Source organism: Pongo abelii, chromosome 17 (genome assembly GCF_028885655.2).
Source record: "Pongo abelii isolate AG06213 chromosome 17, NHGRI_mPonAbe1-v2.0_pri, whole genome shotgun sequence".
In the NCBI taxonomy this organism is placed as follows: Eukaryota; Metazoa; Chordata; class Mammalia; order Primates; family Hominidae; genus Pongo; species Pongo abelii.
In genome coordinates this window covers 28,899,255-28,921,376 of record NC_072002.2, presented here as the reverse complement: position 1 = coordinate 28,921,376, position 22,122 = coordinate 28,899,255, and the positions used below count along the sequence as shown (strand labels likewise).

Genomic DNA, 22,122 nt, shown 5'->3' with positions numbered 1-22,122 from the left:
CAATGTGCAAAAATCACAAGCATTCTTGTACACCAATAACAGACAAGTGAGTGAGTGAATAACAGACAAGGGAGTGAGTGAACTCCCATTCACAATCGCTTCAAAGAGAATAAAATACCTAGGAATACAACTTACAAGGGATGTGAGGGACCTCTTCAAGGAGAACTACAAACCACTGCTCAATGAAATAAAAGAGGATAAAAACAAATGGAAGAATATTCCATGCTCATGGGTAGGAAGAATCAATATCGTGAAAATGGCCATACTGCCCAAGGTAATTTATAGATTCAATGCCATCCCCATCAAGCTACCAATGACTTTCTTCACAGAATTGGAAAAAACTACTTTAAAGTTCATATGGAATGAAAAAAGAGCCCGCATTGCCAAGTCAATCCTAAACCAAAAGAACAAAGCTGGAGGCATCACGCTACCTGACTTCAAACTATACTACAAGGCTACAGTAACCAAAACAGCATGGTACTGGTACCAAAACAGAGATATAGACCAATGGAACAGAACAGAGCCCTCAGAAATAATGCCACATATCTACAACTATCTGATCTTTGACAAACCTGACAAAAACAAGCAATGGGAAAAAGATTCCCTATTTAATAAATGGTGCTGGAAAAACTGGCTAGCCATATGCAGAAAGCTGAAACTGGATCTCTTCCTTACAACTTATACAAAAACTAATTCAAGATGGATTAAAGACTTACATGTTAGACCTAAAATCATAAAAACCCTAGAAGAAAACTTAGGCAATACCATTCAGGACATAGGCATGGGCAAGGACTTCATGTCTAAAACACCAAAAGCAATGGCAACAAAAGCCAAAATTGACAAATGGGATCTAATTAAACTAAAGAGCTTCTGCACAGCAAAAGAAACTACCATCAGAGTGAACAGGCAACCTACAGAATGGGAGAAAATTTTTGCAACCTACTCATCTGACAAAGGGCTAATATCCAGAATCTACAATGAACTCCAACAAATTTACAAGAAAAAAACAAACAACCCCATCAAAAAGTGGGCAAAGGATATGAATAGACACTTCTCAAAAGAAGACATTTATGCAGCCAAAAGACACATGAAAAAATGCTCATCATCACTGGCCATCAGGGAAATGCAAATCAAAACCACAATGAGATACCATCTCACACCAGTTAGAATGGCGGTCATTAAAAAGTCAGGAAACAACAGGTGCTGGACAGGATGTGGAGAAATAGGAACACTTTTACACTGTTGGTGGGACTGTAAACTAGTTCAACCATCGTGGAAGTCAGTGTGGCGATTCCTCAGGGATCTAGAACTAGAAATACCATTTCACCCAGCCATCTCATTACTGGGTATATACCCAAAGGATTACAAAACATGCTGCTATAAAGACACATGCACACGTATGTTTATTCGGCACTATTCACAATAGCAAAGACTTGGAACCAACCCAAATGTCCAACAATGATAGACTGGATTAAGAAAATGTGGCACATATACACCATGGAATACTATTCATCCATATAAAAGGATGAGTTCATGTCCTTTGTAGGGACATGGATGAAGCTGGAAACCATCATTCTCAGCAAACTATCACAAGGACAAAAAACCAAACACCACGTGTTCTCACTCATAGGTGGGAATTGAACAATGAGAACACATGGACACAGGAAGGGGAACACCACACACTGGGGACTGTTGTGGGGTGGGGGGAGGGGGGAGGGATAGCATTAGGAGATATACCTAATGCTAAATGGCAAGTTAATGGGTGCAGCACACCAACATGGCACATGTATACATATGTAACAAACCTGCACGTTGTGCACATGTACCCTAAAACTTAAAGTATAATAATAATAATAATAATAAAGAAAAATTGAATTAAAGTATTTGGAAAACCCTAATCACATTAATTGTAGCCCAATTTCAAATTTGGAACTCTTAGTAACTCCCACTTAATAACTTACATAAAATGAAAATCTAGAGAATGTCACATTATTTCCTGAGAGAAGATTTAATTGAGCACATACTATGGGGCAGGCAGTTTCTGAATTCTATCCATTCGTTTATGTCATTTAATAATTATAAATTCATGAGATAGATATTAATATTATCTTTATTTTATAGACGAGGAAAGTGAGGCATAGAGAGGCACACACTAAGCAAGCTTTAAACTGAGATTCAAAGCCCAGCATTCTGACTCCAGTTTTCTCATTTTTAACCACTAGTCTATACTGCTCTAGATTTTAGATTTATCCTAGGCTCATCAGGAAAACCTGTGCAACTCACTAGCAGACTACAGGCCACATTCTGAGAAGCATCTGTAACTATGATGACACCTCAAAATAATGCAATAGCATTGAGAAGATGCACTGGGGGTCAAAGCATTGGGGGTCAAAGATAGATTCTGGATAATTAAGAAAGAACCAGCAGGACACTTGGTGACTGTTTATATGTGTGAGTTGAGGAAGGGGCCAAGAGGAAGCAGAGTCTGGAATGGCAACTTAGGAAGCAAACAGTAGAAAGAGCAAGTTTTTGGCTTGGGGTGGAGGTTTGGTTTGAAGCATAGACTCTGGGATGCTTTTGAGACATTCAGGAAGAAAAGCCAGGTGGGTAGAGTGACAAAGGAGCAGACAATGCTTGGAGTGGAGTGAAGAGAGCTGTCCCTGTATCTGCAATGCTGCAGGTCCATGCCTACCCCAGCGAAAATCGTTCATACTTGAGAAAGTTACTGGCTGAGGGATGGATGTACAGGGGTGTATTACGGGGTTCACATAAAGTGAGAACCATCTCCGTGACATGCTGGGGTGTGAAACCAGGGAGGATAAAAAGCGAGACCAGAGGAAACCACAAAGCACAAATGCTGGCGCCCTTCCCTACTTGGAGTCCCCCATATGGTGCTGACCATGATCCTCTTCATTCTACACTCTTGGGGTACTGGTCCTACGTGTGCCAATACACTGTAGGCTCCAGAAGGGCCTTCATCTCTTTGATTTTGTAGTTTTTGAAGAACCTAGCACAATGTAGAACTGTTTGTCCAATTATTTAGTCAGAGATTCTTCTCATTTTTACAAGAAGTCCTTTGAGGTCTAAGGTTCAAGCATCATTAGGCTGGCTCCATGTAAGATATCCTCATTAATAGAAAAGCATTCTAGCTTCATCCTAAGAAACCAATGGGAGGGAAAGAGAAGCAGTGAGGGAACAAAACAAACATGAGAATGGAGAACACTTGCACTTGTGTCTGGAACTGGTTATTAGTCATGTCAGCCTAATCAGATCAGAGGACTCCTTCAGACAAAAAAATAAGGTATTTTGGGTTGAGGCTCATTAAAATTTAGAGTGGTTAATTTCCTCCTTAACTTTAAGTAGCTAGAAAGTCAGAAATAATAAAGATGTGAGTAAAGTAGAGGATTTTAAATTTTTTTATAAGTAAAAAAAATCTGAAAATTGTTGGAAGTTAAAATATTTTAATTTTCCAAAAGACTTTGTGTAGTCTATTCTATAAAATAAAGATCAGATGTTTAAAAAAATAAGATGAACTTGTTAAAACCAATGACCAAAATTAGATGGATTTAGATGTGCTAGCTCAGTTTTCCAAACTCAAATGTAGAAAATAAAGATTCCTTTGGAAAACGCAAAATAATTTTTTAATGATTATCACTTTTCATTAATATAACACATGCCCTTTGAGGCTTAATTGTAAATAATCAGCGTTCAGTGTAGCTGTAGTGATTAATTCGCCTATGTGATGTTTAGCTTTCAAATGCCTGTAATGGCATGAATAAGCAACATTATGGCTGGAAATCAGGCCAAGTATTTAAAGAGCAACAACAAAGAGCAAAGTACTCACGCTGCGGCACTTCCAGTGGATGCCCTGTGACATCACACCATCCGATCGGGTGGATATCAGGGCTGTCTGCCTCCACCCAGTAGTCATACTTATGGTCCCAACCATCAAAATGAACCTGTTAAAATGAGTTTTGAATGATTAGAATTTAGTAATTAGTATTTCACTATTCCTGTATCAAAATATTTGAATACAGATATCTGAAGCTGAGATTGAAATTTTATTAATCACACCTTGCAGTTGAAATAATATTTAATATGTGCCATTCTACAGCCTTCTAATCCAGCCAACAAAGGCGATTGTACCAAATTTTCAAAGAAATTAAAGTGGTTGGTAAATAAAAACTTTGTCAGGGATTAATCAGAATCTGAAGAAGTAAGGCCAATCCATTTTCTCAACTAAGACAAGTACTGGAATGCTGTTGAGGGGATACTCTTTGTCCTGAGCAACTGTCCCATTAACCACTTCAAGAACCATGTCAGCATCATCAACAGTAAGAGTCACCAACTTGACATTAGTACAAGTGCTATACTGATGGGAAATACACAGATTAGAGTATAAAGAAACAATCAATCCCTAAAACCTCACAAATGAGAGACGGGCCCATTGGAACAATGAAGGCAAAAACAGTAGACAAAATATGCTAGGGGGTAGATAGATTTTAATAGCTACCATAAGAGCTATTTAAAGACCAAAGGTAAGCTATTAAGAAATCTTCTGAAGAAGAGGTAGGGCCCAGGTCCAGCCATCTTACTGGTATAGGCTCAAACAAGGCTAATTATTGCAAGGATAATTTATCTTGTGTCTTATCTACAAAACACAGACAAACATACCATGCACACATATAAGAATAATTAAATTAATCCCAATTTCTGAAACAAAAATCAAATAATTATTTCTTAAACATAATTATTTCTTTTTTAAAAAGCTATATCCTTTCTAATGCAAAGAAGCCCACTTAAGTTTTTGAAAATCATATTTGAATAAAAAGAGCAAGATGCCTAGTGCTATAAAAAGCCAACCTGAAATATAAATCCATTATGCAGAACATAAGACCAAAAAAGCAAAATTCTATATATTCAGTCCCAAATAAACTCCCAATATTTTTTCTCAAGAGTCATCTTTCTAAGCAAGTGGTTTTCAAAGTGTGATTCTTAGACTATCAGCATCACCGACCTGGACACTTGCTAAAAATGCAAATTCTTGGCTCCACCTCAATCCTACTGAATCAGAAACTCTAAAGGTAGAGCCTAACACTGTGTGTTAACAAGTTTTCTACATGAATCAGTTATATGCTAAAGTTTGAGAACCAGAGGTTACAGTAATAACTTTCAAAAGTATATTTCTACTGAACTTAGGTTCCTGACCATGACAGAGTGCCCTTTCATAGTAATAACCATAAAACTGGACATACGCAGGGAATATTTTCGGACATTGGACAATAGGCAGCACAGAAATACAATCCCTAAGTAAAGGAAAACATCCCAGATGAGCCCTTAACATGAGCCTGGAGACAATTTCCTGATTGCAGCACAGAGAGGAGAAACATAAAGAAAGCAGTTATGCAGTCAGAGAGATAAAGATTGCAGATCAGAGTGCATGATGCAGCTGGAAGTTAAAAGACAAAGTATTGGAAAAGACAGAACTACAAAAAAGGGGGAACCAAAGGCAGGGTGCAGTAGCTCATGCCTGTCATCCCAGCACTTTGAGAGGCCAAGGAAGGAGGATCTCTTGAGCCCAGGAGTTCCAGACCAGCCTGGACAACATGGTGAAAACTCATCTCTACAAAAAATACAAAAATTAGCCAGGAGTGGTGGTGTGCACCTGTGGTCCCAGCTACTCAGGAGGCTGAAATAGAAGAATCACCTCAGCCTGGGGAGGTTGAGGCTGCAGTGAACCATGATCATGCCACTGCACTGCAGCCTGGGCGGCACAGCAAGACCCTGTCTCAGTAAAGCGGGGGACCAAAAAGTCCATGGGAGGTTATTCACAAGACCTTGACCAAGGGCTGGACTGCCCGTGTACCAGGTAAGACTTTCTGAAGCCAAGCAGAGAGTAGCTGATACGGGGCTGAGAATGAAACAAAGATACTAGAGGTCACACGTTCTGGGGAGAGGGGAGAGACTAATGTGGAGAAACCTCAATAACACTTTGACAATTTGACTGAGACACCACAAAGTTCACACTTTTGGGGAAAGAAAGATGCTCTAGATTAAGCATTACTCATGAACAACCCTAAAAAAGGGGTAAAATCAAGCCTTAGCCAGACGAAGAATTACCAGTAATGAACTCCCTGATAGAACGAACTCTACTCTTGAAAAAAAAAACTCCCACTATATACTGTATCATTCATTATGTATAACATACAAAAGCTTATTAAACATGCAAATAAGCAGATGATTGTGAGCCATACTCAATTTGTAAAGAAGTGGTCAACAGACCCTAAGATAACCTAGATGTTGTAATTAGCAGAAAAGGATTGCAAAGTAGTTATGAAAATATGTTCAAAAACTTAATTGAAATGGTCTAAATGAGTTAACAGAGAATTTCAGGAAAGAAATGGAAACTATAAAAGAGAAGCACATAGAAATTCTAGAAGTGAATAGCAAAATATCTTAAATATTGCTGGATGACAATATTATTGCTGGATGGCAATAATAGGAGATTGGAGATGGCAGAAAAACAGATGAGTGAATATAAAATATAAAAACAGATTCATAGAAATTATATACAAAATATAAAATATAAAAACAGATTCATAGAAGTTATTAACCTAAAGAACAGATGATGTTCCGGTGTGATGGCTCACACCTATAATCCCAGCACTTTGGGAGGCTAAGGCAGGCAGATCACTTAGAGCCAGGGGCTTAAGACTAGCCTGGCCAACATGGTGAAGCCCCATCTCTACTAAAAATGCAAAAATTAGCTGGTGTGGTGATGCATGCCTGTATTCCCAGCTACCTGGGAGGCTGAAGCACAAGGATGGCTTGAACCTGGGAAGTGGAGTTTGCAGTGAGCCGAAATTGCGGCACTGCACTGAGCCCGGGTGACAGAGCGAAACTCTGTTTAAAAAAAAAAAAAAAAAAAAAACAGATGATACAAGATTTAAATAATAAATAGAGCCTGGTAATATCAACTCATCTAACATATGCATATTTGGATTCTAGAAGGAGAGGACACAGAGAGAATGGAGCAGGAATAGTGGTCAAACAAAACCAACGCAGAAAGGATAATGGTTAAAACAAAAATCTCCCTAATTTGGCCAAAAATACCAATTTGCAAGCTTAAGAATGACAAAACCTGAGCATAATAAATACAAAGGAAATGAAAACTAGGCAAATCATAGACCACTGAAAATGAAAGCTAAAGGGAAACCCTGAAAGCAACCGGAGACAATGCAACACAGTACAAAGAGCAGAGCTACGATGGGAAAGTGGGCCGCCTTCTCACCAGAAACAGTGCAGGCAAGAAGATAATAAAATGACATTTTTAAAACACTAACAGGAAACATAAAAAACTGTCAACACAGAATTTCAATTCCTACAAAAATATCCTTCAAAAAAGACTAAAACAGAGAAATTTTCAGATAAACAACAAAAAAAAGAATACGCATTTATAGATTTACACTGTAAGAAGCATTACAGGGAGTATTTCAGGCTGATGCTAAGTGATGCCAGATGGAAACTACGATCTACATGAAGAGCACTAGCAACAGCAAATATGCGGGGAAATATGCAAGGCTAGTTCCGCATTCTGTAATTGATTAATTCATTACACCACAGAATAAGAAGAAAAGTAATGTGGTCATCTCAGTGGATACAGAAAAAGTATCTGACAAAGTTCAATACACAATGATAAATACTTCAGCAAACTAGAAATAGAGGGGAACTCCCTCAGTTTGATAAAAGGCATCCATGAAACACAGGTAATATCATACTAAGTAATACTTTATTGAATGCTTCACCCCCAAAATCAAGAATAAGGCAAGTTTATTCATTCTTACTGTTTCTAGTCAACATTGTAATGTAGTGCAATTAGGCAAGAGAAAGAAATATTAATAAAAGGCATGAAACTTGCAAAATAAGTCAACATAAAACAATAAATTCTATTACTATATACTGGCAACAAAAAATTTAAAAAATATTAATTTTTTAAAAATTTCCTTTAGAATAGCATTAAAAATGAAGAACTTAGCAAAACATCTGAGAAAATGAGAAAATGTGCAAGATCTATACATTGAAAGCTAGAAAACATTCCTAAGAGATATTAAAAGATGATCCCACATAAGTGAAGAGAACTATCATGCCCACAGGCTGGAAGACTCAATATTATTATTGATATGTCATCTCTTCCCAGATTGTTCCATAAATTCAATTTAATCCTACTCAAAAAGGTAGGCCTTTTGTTTTGTATCATTTGACAAGCAGATTCTAACATTATAAAGGAATGAAAAATGATCTAGCTTACCCAAAACAATTTTGTAAAAAAATTAACAAAGTTGGAGAACTGATACTATCTGAATTTTAGAATTACTACAAAGGCACAGTTATTAGGACCATGTTGTACTGGCTTAGGATAGACAAATATATTAATAAAACAAAATACTGCATATAAATTGATCCATATATATGCAGTCAATTGATTTTCAAAAACATGACAAGAGTAGTGAATGAGGAAAGGACAGTCTTTTCAACAAATGGCACCAGAATGCTTGAACATTAACATGTGAAAAAAAATGAGCCAGCTGACTTCTACCTCACATCACACATACACAAGTATTTGAAATGAAACATAAAAAAAAATAAAAGCTAAAACTACAAAACCTAAGAAGAAAACTTTAAGATAAAGTCTTCATGATACTGGAATATTCAAGGATTTATTAGCACACAGAAGGCACTACCTATATAATAATAAATCAATAAATTCATTTTTTACCTGACTCAAAAACTTTTGTTTTTCAAAATCACCAAGAAAAATAAGAAGTGAGCCACAGGCATTTGCAATACATTTATCTGACAAGAGACTTGACAAAAAATTCAATGTAAAAAATGAGCAAAAGACTCAATGAACATTTTGGAAAAAAAATTCATGAATGATCAATAAACAAACTTTTAATATCTCAATATCACTCTTCACCAGAGAAACCAAAATGAAATACTACTGCATACCCACTCGAGTGATTTAAATGACAGACAAAATTTCCCAACATCAGTTATTGCCGAGGCTGTGGAGCTCCTGAAACATTCATACCAATGTCGGCAGGGGTGTAAAATCGCACAATCACTTTCAATAATGTTATGCTACTTTTTAAAGAAGCTTAAACCATGTGCCTACCCTGTGACTCCTAGTAATTCCAACAAAAGTGATGAAAATATAAAGTTGTGTAAACAAATGTCCCTTGCAGTTTTATTCATAATAGCCCAAACCTGAAAACAACCCAAATGCCCAACAGGTGAACATTCATTCACAAACAAGTGTGCAATGTCCATAAAATGAATACTAGTTCAGCAATAAAAAGGGATAAACTGTTTACACATGCTTGAACATGGGAACAACAGACTTCATGTTGAGCAAGGAGGCAGACACAACAGTGCATGCTGTATGACCCCACTGATAGGAAATCTGACAACAGGCAATAGAAACCAGGTCCATGGTTGTCTGGGAGAAGGATGGGAGCAGGACTGGCTGAGAAGGAGCACAAAGGAAGCTTCTGTGTTGTTGGAAGTGTTCTACATCTCGACTGGGATGGTGGCTATGCAGGATATATTATACATTTTTCAACACTCATCAAAATGCGTGCATAAAATCTGTACATCTTATCATTTGCAAATTACATCTCAATATAGTTACTTTATTTAAAACATTTCTACATTCAGCTGCTGTCACATGTGGCTGCTCTGTCTCCTACTATCTTCTACTGATGGCGATGTTGCAGCGCTCAAGACATAGCTAGGCACCCTAGGACTGTCAGTACCAGGCCACTGAATATATTCAAGGTGTGAACAGGCAACACTGGTGTTCCTTTTTGGAATGATTCCTCCTGCTCTGGAATTACCAATAGGAAGAAGTTTGTGTAAGTCCATATAATGGAGCGAAGAAGAAATAAATTTCCCAAGCTTCAACTAATTTCAATGCCCTTCCCCTTTTAAGTCTGGGGTGCAATTTTTTTATGTTTCAAAAGCAAGGAAGTTGTGTCAGAGCACAAATACGACAGGACAAACACCCCAGCAAGGTCCTGCTTCGAGGAGTTAGGTCTTTTTTTTTTTTTTTTTTTTTTTGAGACGGAGTCTCGCTGTGTTGCCCAGGCTGGAGTGCAGTGGCGCGATCTTGGCTCACTGCAAGCTCCACCTCCTGGATTCACGCCATTCTCCTGCCTCAGCCTCCCGAGTAGCTGGGACTACGGGCGCCTGCCACGACGCCCGGCTAATGTTTTGTATTTTTAGTAGAGACGGGGTTTCACCGTGTTAGCCAGGATGGTCTCGATCTCCTGACCTCGTGATCCACCCGCCTCGGCCTCCCAAAGAGGTCTTTCTATTTTAACTATTGTGGTGGACCTGGGAATCTGACTGCAGAATTAATCTCAACTGAAGAAGTGAAAAAAAAATCTTTTTCAATTTTTTTTGACAGCAGGTACAATATTTTTACATACCCTATTCAACATTTCCTCTCATGTTCATTAATAAATATTAAATTATCATTTCCAGGGTTGTATATAACTGCTTACAATGAAACCATGGAAATTAAAAATAGCCTCCCAATCCAATGATGTGATTCTCCCCTCCCCAACAAGGGCTGTCTAAACTCCGAATTTATAATCAAAATCTGTGCCTATGTAGAATACATCTTTATGAAAGATATTTTCATATCTTTGGATCATATCTTTGGATCTGTGGAATAAAAATCCAATTTAAAAAATTCTAACCAGATGGTCAAGTTAATAGAGGAGACTGGCATTTTAAGTCTATTTACCAAGAGTCCTTTTGTAAAGCAAAGCCTCGTTTTGAAAACCAAATCCTCTCAACATTGTATTTCATATATTTATGATTTTTCACATATCTGGGTTTGCATAAAATAAACATGTAGACCCTTCTTGCTTAAGCTTTGATAAACTAGAAAACAAAGGTCAGATCACTGAATCAACCACTGTCTCAAGTTTTTATTCTTAAACAGACAGGAATGTTTCCTAACGGTATTAACATTACACATTAGCTATTAAAGAGTGGTAAGAAATAACTCGGAAATTAAAAAGTTAGATCAGCATATTAAAAAAAACAACAACAAGGAAAAACTCCTTGGCACAAATCCCACACTTCCAACCGTCTGCACCAACATAGTCTCTGCTTTTCCTTTTCTTTACTTCCCAATGCCCACAGCAGGACTTGCCCTGAGCCCCTTAAATGTACCCCAATGCCTCAGTCATGTTCGCTGCTCCCATGGCACTTAGCCCTGTGTCTCACAGATTTTAAAGGCTCAAAGCCCATCGTCTGGATAAGATGCAAGACGGTAACCACATCTTCTCATTGTTCTTTTGGGCAATTGGAAGACGAGGCAGTTATTATAACACTTAGGAACATTGGGGCTAAATTTAGTGCTCAGTCACAATAATTTTATTAGCCTAAGTGACTATTACATTGTTTTATTTTGCTACATGGTTTTTAAATTTTTAATTTCCACTTTAATAGGCTTATTGGATATGTTTGTTTTACTGTCAGAGTCCTCAAATCTATTTTACATGCTTATGGCAAACAAATTATAAGCACAGACATGATGTTAACTTCTTCAGAAACAGTCTCGACTGTCCCTGAATTCTTCTAGCTTTAATTTAATACATTTTGAGTTAACTAGGCTTAAGTTTCATTCTAGAAAGGAGAACTGGGTTTTAATATGTTTTCCTGATACCTATTGCTCATAACTATTGGTGCCAATAAGATTATAGTTCATCTTACTTCCTGTGATGCCAGGCTCTGGGCTCTGTTGAGGGATGGCAAAGGGGAGTTCAGGGATAGTACTGAGGCAAGACATCTGCCCTGCCATGGGGCAAGAATGCTTGCACCATGCCTTTACAGAATACAATCATAATCCAAGAGCAAGAGTGTTGGGTATGGCAGGGGACACACTTTTATTGTACGCTTATATATTCCAGGGATAGTTGTAATGTGTGTGTGTAGACACACATACACATACACGACACCACCACAGCTCACTGCAGCCTCAAATTCCTGGGCTCAAGTGATCCTCCTGCCTCCCAAATAGCTGGAACTACAGGTGCATGCCACCACACCACTCAATTATTTTATTTTGTTTTTTTGTAGAGTCAAGGTCTTGCTATGTTGCTCAGGTTGGTCTCAAACTCCTATTTTCAAGTGATCCTCCTGCCTCAGCCTCCCAAAGCGCTGGGATTACAGGCATGAGGCACTGAGTGCAGCCCTATATAGCTCCTCATTTAATGTTCACAGGTGTTATTTTAACAGATGATTGATAGGGGCCTCACAGATGTTAAGAGGTTTGCCAAGATCATAAGCCAGTAAATGGCAAAAACAGACTTAACCTGAGAACAGTTTACTGAGAGAACCATGCAAGAAAATAAATAAGGAAAACAATATGACATTGACTAAATGAGGGATATAGTCCAGAGCTACCCATACTTTTCCACAGTAAACATTAACTCCACATTCAGCCCATCTGTTTACAGACAAGGGTAATGAAGGAGAGAGCATGAAGGAAAGGAAAAAAATATATATACCTTCAAAACACCTTACTCTCACGTTATTATCCCCATTTTACATATAAGGCTACTGAGATACACAGGGATTATGAAACATGCCCACAATTTCCAGATGACTGTGACTCCTAAACCCTCCCTCTCCCCCAGGCCACATGCCTGAAGCGCTGTTCTGTGGTTTTGGAACCGGCTGCCCCTAGGTTTGTTCCTTACCACTGCTTCCACACACACTTGTGGTCAATTAACTCAACTCCTTGTCCCTGCTAACCTCCCTCAAACTCATCTGCTCTTCCACAAATATAGTTGCTTCCATCTTCCATTTAATCCTTTCCCATAACAAATCTCATAGAAAAACTTTTAATCACTAAGTTGGAAAATTAGTAGTTTTCACTATAGGTATTTTAAACCTATTTTTATTTGTAAGGCCACTGCCCAAATTCATCAGGTTTCTTAAAGCAGTGTTTTTCGAAATTTAGTAAGCAAAATATGAACCATCCTCTCCTCCAACCAACATCTAATTCAGCGGGAGTCAAGAATGAAGATCAAAATCTGTATTTTTTAACCACAAACCCTAGATTATTTGCTGTTTTTCCATGCTTGTATGCCAATGTTCATGGCAACAGCATTCAAAATGGCCAAAAAGTGGTAACAATCCAAGTGTCCGTCAACTGATGAATGGGTATGTGGTATGTACACACAATGGAATATTGTTCAGCCACTAAAAGGAACGACGTTCTGACATGCTACAACACAGATGAACATCATGATAAGCAAAGTAAGCCAGGCACAAAAGGACAAATATCTACTTATATCTAGAATAGGCAAATTCATAGGGACCAAAAGTAGATTAGAGGTTAATAGGGTCTGCAGGGAGGTAGGACTGGGGATTTACTGGTTTTGGGGTACAGACTTTCTGTTTGAGGTGAGGAAAATTTTTTTTGCATTTTACATTCTTTTTTAAAAACTTTTATATTAGGTTCAAGGGTACAAATGCAGGTTTTTTATACAGGTCAATTACATGTCACAGGGGTTTGGTATACAGATTATTTTGCCATCCGGGTAATAGGCATAGTACCTGATCGGTACTTTTTCTTCTTTTATTTTTGTTTTTTTGAGACAGAGTCTCACTTTTTCACCCAGGCTGCAGTGCAGTGGCACTGTCTCAGCTCACTGCAACCTCTGTTTCCTGGGTTCAAGCAATTCTCCTGCCTCAGCCTCCTGTGTAGCTGGGATTACAGGTGCAAGCCACCATGCCCAGCTAATTTTTCTTTGTATTTTTAGTAGAGTGGGGGTTTCAACATGTTGGCCAGCCTGGTCTCAAACTCCTGACCTCAAATGATCCGCCCACCTTGGCCTCTCAAAGTGCTGGGATTACAGGTGTGAGCCACCACGCCCGGCCATGCTGGGTAGATTTTCAATGCTCTCCCTCCTCCCACCCTCCACCTTCAAGTAGGCCCCAGCATCTCTTGTTCTCTTTGTATCCACACGTACTCAGTGTTTAGCTTTCACTTATAAGTGAGAATACATGGTATTTGTTTTTTGGTTTCTATATTAGTTCACTTTGGATAATGGTCTCCAGCTCCATCTCTGTTGCTGTAAAGGACATGATCTCCTTTTTTATGGCTGTCTAGCATTCCATGGTGTATAAGTACTACATTTTCTTTATCCAGTCTACCACTGACAGGCATTTGGGTTGATTCTGTGTCTTTGCTACTGTAAGTAGTGCCGTGATGAACATGCACTTGCATGTGTCTTTATGGTAGAACGATTTATATTCCCCCAATAATGGGACTGCTGAGTTGAATGGCAATTCTGCTTCGAGTTCTTTGAGAAATTGCTACACTGCTTTCTACAGTAACTGAACTAACTTACATTCCCACCAGCAGTGTATAAGCATTCCCTTTTCTCCACAATCTCACCAGTATCTGTTATTTTTTGACTTTTTAATAATAGCCATTCTGACTGGTGTGAGATGGTCTCTCATTGTGGTTTTGATTTGCATTTCTCTAATAATTAGTGATGTTGAGCATTTTTCATATGCATGTTCACTGTGTGTGTGTGTCTCTTTTTGAAAAGTGTCTGTTCATATACTTTGCCCACTTCTTAATGGGGTCATTTGTTGCCTACTTGTTGATTTGTTTAAAATCATTTGCCCACTTTTTAATGGGGTTGATTGTTTGCTTGTTGATGTGTTTCTGGATATCACCTTTGTTGGATGCATAGTTTGCAAATATTTTCTCCCATTCTGTAGGCTGTCCATTTACTCTGTTAATAGTTTCTTTTGCAGTGCAGAAGCCCTTTAGTTTAATTAGGTCCCATTTGTCAATTTTTATTTTTGTTGCAATTGCTTTTGGTGTCTTCATCATGAAATCTTTGCCAGGTTCTATATATGGAATAGTATTTCCTAGGTTGTCTTCCAGGACTTTCGTAGTTTTAGATTTCACATTTAAGTTTTTAATCCATCTTGAGTTTATTTTTGTACATGGTGTAAGGAAGGGGTCTAGTTTCAATCTTCTGCATATGGCTAGCCAGTTATCTCAGCACCATTTATTGAATAGGGAGTCCTTAGATAAAATCTTTTCAAATGCTTTTTTAGGGTTATCAACTGACTTTGCCATTAAACCCACAGTTCTATCTAATGCCACTGAAAATAACTTATTTAAATAGTCAGAAACCATTCTTAATTTTATAATGCAATGAACCAAGAGAAATCTGATTTAAGGCCTGATGCAGAGGACCACTCAACTCTAAAGGTTTCCATTTGTGATAAATATATCTACATAAGTTTCCATTTTTCTATTTCTATGGTTACAGTTATAAGAAATAGAATTAGTTTTTCCCATAAGATGTGTTTTTCAGATAAGATTCGCACAAGAAATAAAAATGCCAAATTTCTAATAGAATCTCCAGGGTTTTAATTCTTGTTAAAAAATCTTTAAATATTTCATCAGAGTTAGGCATACCAGCCCTACTTGGGGCTCTGTGACTACATGTCTGTGGGTGATATCTTTGCAAGGAAAACCTCCTTCATAACCAGTGTAAAGACAAATGATCTCCAAATCAGTTTACAGCTATGACTAACATAAATATTTCCATAATCTCTGCCCAAAAGCTTAAACAATTTGAAGCACGGAGGCAGTGAACTGGACCACCGTGGCTGACGCTGTGCCTTCACTGCTGATGTAAAGGTCATTGCCTTTGTGACTGTTGACCAGGCCTCTACCCTCCGTCTTCTCTTCAGGACAAAGGCCTTTTCAGGCGATGTTGTTTCAATATGCACTCTCAATTTGTCCTGAGATTCTGAATTTCCACCTTGCATCCTATAGCAAATCATCACAGTTTTTCTACTAAATTACATGAAAAAGAACTTACACTGTTTACAATAAAAGAAGACATAGGACTTCTAAATAAGAACAGTAAGATGTGAAGAATGTCAAACTAAGAAAAGTTGGTTATACAGAGAGAGTACATAATTTATTGTCCAAAAGGGATATTTTTGAGAGTAAAATGGAACACTATTAATCATTAGACAATTACAGTAGGCGTACTCCAGGACTAACCATGTAATCCAGGATATTCAATAACTCTAAGTATTCTAAGGATGAGATTGCTACAAACATTCAATTCCCAGTAAGCCAATAGCAAAGGGGAAATATTATACAATTCTCATTATAACATTAAAAAAAACACGTTAGTCTAATGTTGCAAAATTTCCCCTGATAGAAATTTATTGTACAAACATTTATATAAGGAACCTTGAACAACACGATGGACAATATGATATAGTGTCTGCACAGTAATTTATGGAATTACATAATATCTACATGGGTAATATAAGCAAAATGGAAATATATACACACAGAGATATACTTACAAAATGAATGCATCATGAACACTATTTCTAACATTTTCAAAGTCATGGGTAGGTTACATATTTTCCCTATCCATTCTAATAATTTATGTATTAGTACAACATTAATCTTATTAGTAATTTCTAAATTGGTCATATAAATAATTTCCTGATCACTTCCGATCATTTAGACTCTGATTTTACATCCGTCACAGTAATTCGACTATTATTTGAGGACAGAAACTGTATTTTCTATATTTTTTTGTTTCCGATGCCAGATAATATCCAGAGCATATTTGCTGAAGCAGTTAACACTCATTGGACAAATGAATGAATAAATGAATGTATAAATCCAAATATGTCCATTCAAATGATATAAACACTACCAAACAAATATGTCTAAAGGATTTATTTAAGATTAACCCAAACCGGCTGATTTATCCATTTCTTTTACAGACTTATCTATCTTTTCAATTACCAACATTGTTATTCAAGAATATGACATTCTATAACATGAAAGCTCCTGAGATTCTTTGAAGCCATTTCTTCTTTTAGAATACAAAAACAGGCACATGTTCCTCTTGGTTATAATGACTACGATGTAGTGGGTAAACAAGGATTTTGATCTAACTACAATTATGATCCAGCCATATTGAGGATGGGTGAAGAGAAGAGTGCATATGTGGAAGAGGCCAGGAGAGGAACGAGAGCTCCACCCACATCTCATATAGTCAGAACCCCACGTAAAAGTGAAGAAGTTGCAAACCAAACCCATGTTTAGGTTCTCAAGGATAAACAACACAGAAATCAGCTAAGGAAAAAAATGTGAAAGAGGAGGTCTTGGGACAAGGGTTTCCCAAACAAAACTTGTAGCATTATTTTTTGCACTTTGTGCCAGTATAACTTGGGCAACCTAGTTAATGGCCATGTCATCGCCAGATGAGAAATACAGGAAAAGAAGCAGGGTTTTGATTTTTGTTCGGTTTGGTTAATTTTGTTGTTGAAGGGGAAATTTGATGAATTCCATTTTGATCATATTAAATTCCAAGTGCTTACAGGATATGCAGGTCAAAAAGTCCAGCAAACAAATGAAAAGTCATTCCTGGATCTTGCTTGAAAAATCTAAGGCATAGATTTAGGAGTCATAAACAAACAGTGGGAAGGTAGAGAGCCAGGGCCATACACATGCTGACACGTGCTGACAAAGAAAGGGAATGAGGGCTCGATTGGGAAATACGCAGTGCTGGACCCAATATGCTCCCTTCTCCCCTCCAGATCCACACGGTGCCAACGACACAGCCCTTTATGGATGGTATCAATAGCCTTTGGTTTTGGCCAATGAGAAGTTGCAAAAGGACTCATGAAGACAGGAGGAGAGGGAGGCTGGGGAAGGCATGCTCAGGCCTCCCTCACTGCAGGCTGCAGGCTGGCGTGGCTGAGGTCCCACCGGAGAGTGGTGCTCCTGCTTGTGGTTGGCTCCTGTACTGAGCTCTCCTGGGTTCTCCCAGTCCCACCCCTCACCCTCTCAACCCTGCCCAAACGTCATGAACAGGCCTCTACTAAAGTCTGTATGATGTGCCTGCTGGTTCCTGCAGGACCCTGACTGATACACAAGTCTACGAGAAATCCTGAGGAATTTTATTAAAAAGTGGAGCAACAAGAAGCAATAAAGAACTCTAAGACAAGAACTCTAATCAAGACTGAATGGTAAAGAGGCCGCCGAAGGAGGGCAATTTCAACAGGGGCTGGGGTCAACTGTGCTGAGGCTGCCAAATAGACATGTGAGAAATGACTATGCCAAGTTCAGCAAGGCAGCCACCGCAAGGGACCCGGATCTGGGCTGACTCAGCCAGAAGACTGAATAGGTGGCAGAAGTGAAAACCAAACTGGCACTTTCATATTTTATTTTTTTATTTTATTTTAATTTAATTTTATTTTATTTTATATTTTATTTTATTTTATATTTTATTTATTTTATTTTATTTTATTTTATTTTATTTTATTTTATTTTATTTTATTTTATTTTATAAATGGAGTTCAGCTCTTGTTAACCAGGCTGGAGTGCAGTGGTGCAGTCTCAGCTCACTGCAAACTCCGTCTCCCAGGCTCAAGCAAATCTCCTGCTTCAGCCTCCCGAGTAGCCGGGACTACAGGTGCCCACCACCATGCCCAGCTGATTTTTGTGTTTTAGTAGAGACGAGGTTTCACCATCTTGGCCAGGCTGGTCTCGAACTCCTGACCTCAGATGATCCACCCACCTTGGCCTCCCAAAGTGCTGGGATTACAGGCGTGAGCCACCGTGCCTGGCCAAAAAGGGCACTTTTAATAACTGTGGTGGCCATGAGGAAGTGAGCAAAGAAGCTCCCCCAGGAAGGACACGTGGAGCCATGGAGACTTGATCTTACACTAATGGAAGGCCCTGCCAAGAGACTGAAAATGGAACTGAAGAAATGGGGAGGACATGGGATAAACAAGAGAAAGAGTTTCGGAAATGAGAAGCCTCAGCTCTCTCAGATGCAAGGAAGACACAGTAAGCATGGGAAAGCCGGAGGGAGGAGAACCACAAGGCAGCTTCTAGTTTCTCAGGCAAACAAGAGGCAAGGCCACTGGTGGAGGTGGAGGGCAGTCCAAGGGCAGAAAGGCAAGTTGTGGCAGTAAATCATAAATCAGCAACGGCACCTTCCTTCCGGTTGGTGGATAAAGATCTGAAGAAGGTCAGGGTACGCAGAGAGCTGCACTGAGGGTGTGTGCCCAGTGATGGCTTCCCAAGTGCTCTAGGCAGGGAAGCCGTGGGAGGCCAGCAGACGTGGGGGCTGTGAGGGATGGCGTGGGGGCCTGCAAGAGGCTGAAGAGCAAGACAAGCAATTGAGCGGGCTACAGAGGCAGAAGGCTCTGCTCAGAAACCAAGATTCAGAGCTCGAAATCTTAGAGATGGTGCTGTCCTGTGTGATGCCAAGGCCTCAAACATGGGGACGGGGCAGTTGGAGGGACAGGATGATGCCCAAGGTCTGGGCTTCAACAATTCTATGCTTTCTGTATCCAATCTCAGTTATAGATGATATGGGTAAAAACAGAGGTCCACTTAGAAAACTGATATGACCTTCTATTCCTACTCAGAGTAGATGCTTGTTTTTAGCATATATATTTGAGTTTTAAACTCAGGGTAGATGCTGTTTTTAGCATATATGAGTTTTAAACTTGGAGTAGATGCTTGTTTTTAGCATATATTTTTGAGTTTTGACTTTTTTTGATGGCTGTGGTTTCTTCTACAAAAGAAGTTATAATTTCAAGTACCTACAGGATATCCAACATTACTCGAATTCCAAATTTTAATTTAAAATATCACATCATAGTAGATGAAAATCTTGGCTCTATTTCAACAATAAAATCTATGTTTCTATTTACATACTGATTATATTCACCTCCTATGAAGTGTGCTGGGTCATTAAAGTAAATGCATGTTGCTTCTGAGGAATAAGAAGATTGAGCTTAAAACTGTGTTGTAAATTTAAAATTCTGCACAAATGGCTCATGTTTACATGTACTGCACCCTCTGAAACAGGTAATTTATCCAGCTGACTGCAGAGCCTTCCCCTCTTTTTCATGTATAACTGAGTAATTACCTCAGCCAGAATGAGGTGTTCCGAAAATGGATTGACTTTCTAAAGAAAATAATGTTCAAGCCAGTGAATGACTTTCAAGCAATGGAGGAGAATGAATGTTTGCAATTAACATGTTTGTTCATGCTTTTAATTTTTTTCTATAATTCAATGTCAGAAGTCTAAATTATTCCCATTGAAATTATACTTATTGTCCACAAGGCTCTTGGTACCCCAAAAAAAAAAAAAAAAAGTGGTGTCTGCTCTCTACAATTTTGTGTGTAGTGAGAGCTAAACATAACCTAAATTAAAATGATCAAAGATCTAATTATCTAGGGCTAGTTTTCTACTCAATTTATTTTAGATCGAAACAAAAAAAAATCATTGTTGTCCAGCTGGATGCTATGTCCAATATTTCAGCACTTATGTTCCTGATGTTCCTGAGTATTTCAAGTCTATCCATTAATTCCCCGCCTCTCTCACTTTTCTACCTTGGAATCCTGTGGTCTGGAATCTGAAATGAGAAACTATTGGCCTTCACAAAGATCACACACCAACCCCACCAACCTCCACACAGATCATGTAGGATGGTACTGACAATTAATTAGTTATATTTCCAGTTAACCACATATTTTACAAGTATAATTTAATGTAATTATATAAAAATTTATATATACTCTATAATATAGTTAATATTAAAAGTGTAATTATTAATAAATTAATAAATGTATTGATATTTTAGGGAGTTCTGCTTCTAGTTAGGATGTTGAACTTCAGAACAGGCCAATTTGAAGTATTAGAACTAGAAAATGTCTAGAAACTAAAAATTTATAAAACCATAATTTCTGAACACACTGTGGATACTAAGAAGTCTAAATGAAGTCCAAATTATCTGACTGATGGAGAAGGAGGGCCCTTTCCTAAGTGAGCAGAGAGATCAGCCACTTCCTCCAGCTCAGGAGCCTGTGCTGAGTTTGTACCTGGAGGAGCAGAAGATCAAACCTGACGCAGGGGGTTGGACTTTGACAGAGGAAGACACAGCCAGTGCAGTTTTCAGAAGCCATAGGGGCTGGCTGGCTGCGTTGTGATCTGCCGAAACCCCTGACCCTGAGCTGGCTGTCACTGAGTGCTTACCAGCACAGAGGCTGTGGGGAGGGCCTGGAAGGCCCAGGGAGACCCCTGTAATCTCCTGGTCCTGGGATCACTAGAGGGAGTACAGGGAAGTCCTTTCTATCAACACATTTGAAACCAGAGAAGAACTAAAGCTAAAACTGCAACCTGCTTCATTCTTAACTGGATCAAAGGGATCCATCTCTGCATTTGTTTCCTAGGTCTACCATAACAAAATTACCACACACTTGGTGTCTTCAAAAGACAGAAATTTATTCTCTCACAGTTCTGGGGGCCAGAATCTGAAATCAAAGCATGGTAGGGCCACACTCCATCTGGGAACATCACTTCTTGCCTTTTCCAGTACCCTGTGGCTGCAGGTGGTTTCCTGGCTTCACACTGCATCACTCCAATCTCTGCCTCCATTTTTCACATTGCCTTCTCCTCTTCTTTTGTGCCTTTTCCTCTTTTGTCTCTTATAAGGATACTTGTCATTGGATTTATGATCCACTCATGAAACCCAGGATGAGCTCATCTCAAGATCCTTAACTTAATTAAATCTTCAAATATCATTTTCTCAAATGAAGTCACAATCACAGGTTCTGGAGGTCAAGAGGTGGACGAATCTTTTGTGGACCACCATGCAACCCACTATAGGCCCTCACACTAGCCACTTAACAGAAGAAAAGGCACGGCCCTTTCTGAGGGAAAACAATGCCTACTGCAGTCTCTTTGGCTCTTTTATTCACAACATCCAGCATACATGAAAAAAGAAACAAGACAATGTAACTTGTAATCAAGAGAAAATACAGCCAATAGAAGCAAATGCACAGATGATCCAGACATTAAAATTAGCAAAAAAGAACATTAATTACTATAAATGTAAAATTTTTTAAGTAAAGAAAATGGATATAAAGTTGGAGAAATTTAACAGAAAAATGAACTATCTAAAAAGGAACAAAATGTATATTCCAGAATTTAAAATTCCATATCTGAAATT

At 38.5% G+C, this 22,122-nt stretch overlaps 1 protein-coding gene across 4 annotated transcripts in view; it reads right to left on the bottom strand.

Annotated features, from left to right (window-relative positions):
- Positions 1–22,122, bottom strand: part of L3MBTL4 (L3MBTL histone methyl-lysine binding protein 4) — a 461,605-nt gene that overhangs the window by 207,585 nt on the left and 231,898 nt on the right. For all 4 annotated transcript variants that reach the window (XR_008515838.2, XM_024235921.3, XM_054537672.2 and 1 more), the window contains one exon: positions 3,845–3,959. Coding sequence is in view for 3 of the 4 variants with exons in the window: in XM_024235921.3 (XP_024091689.2) it covers positions 3,845–3,959 (115 nt within the window). In the remaining variant the exon portion in view is untranslated. The remainder of the gene's footprint in view (positions 1–3,844; positions 3,960–22,122) is intronic.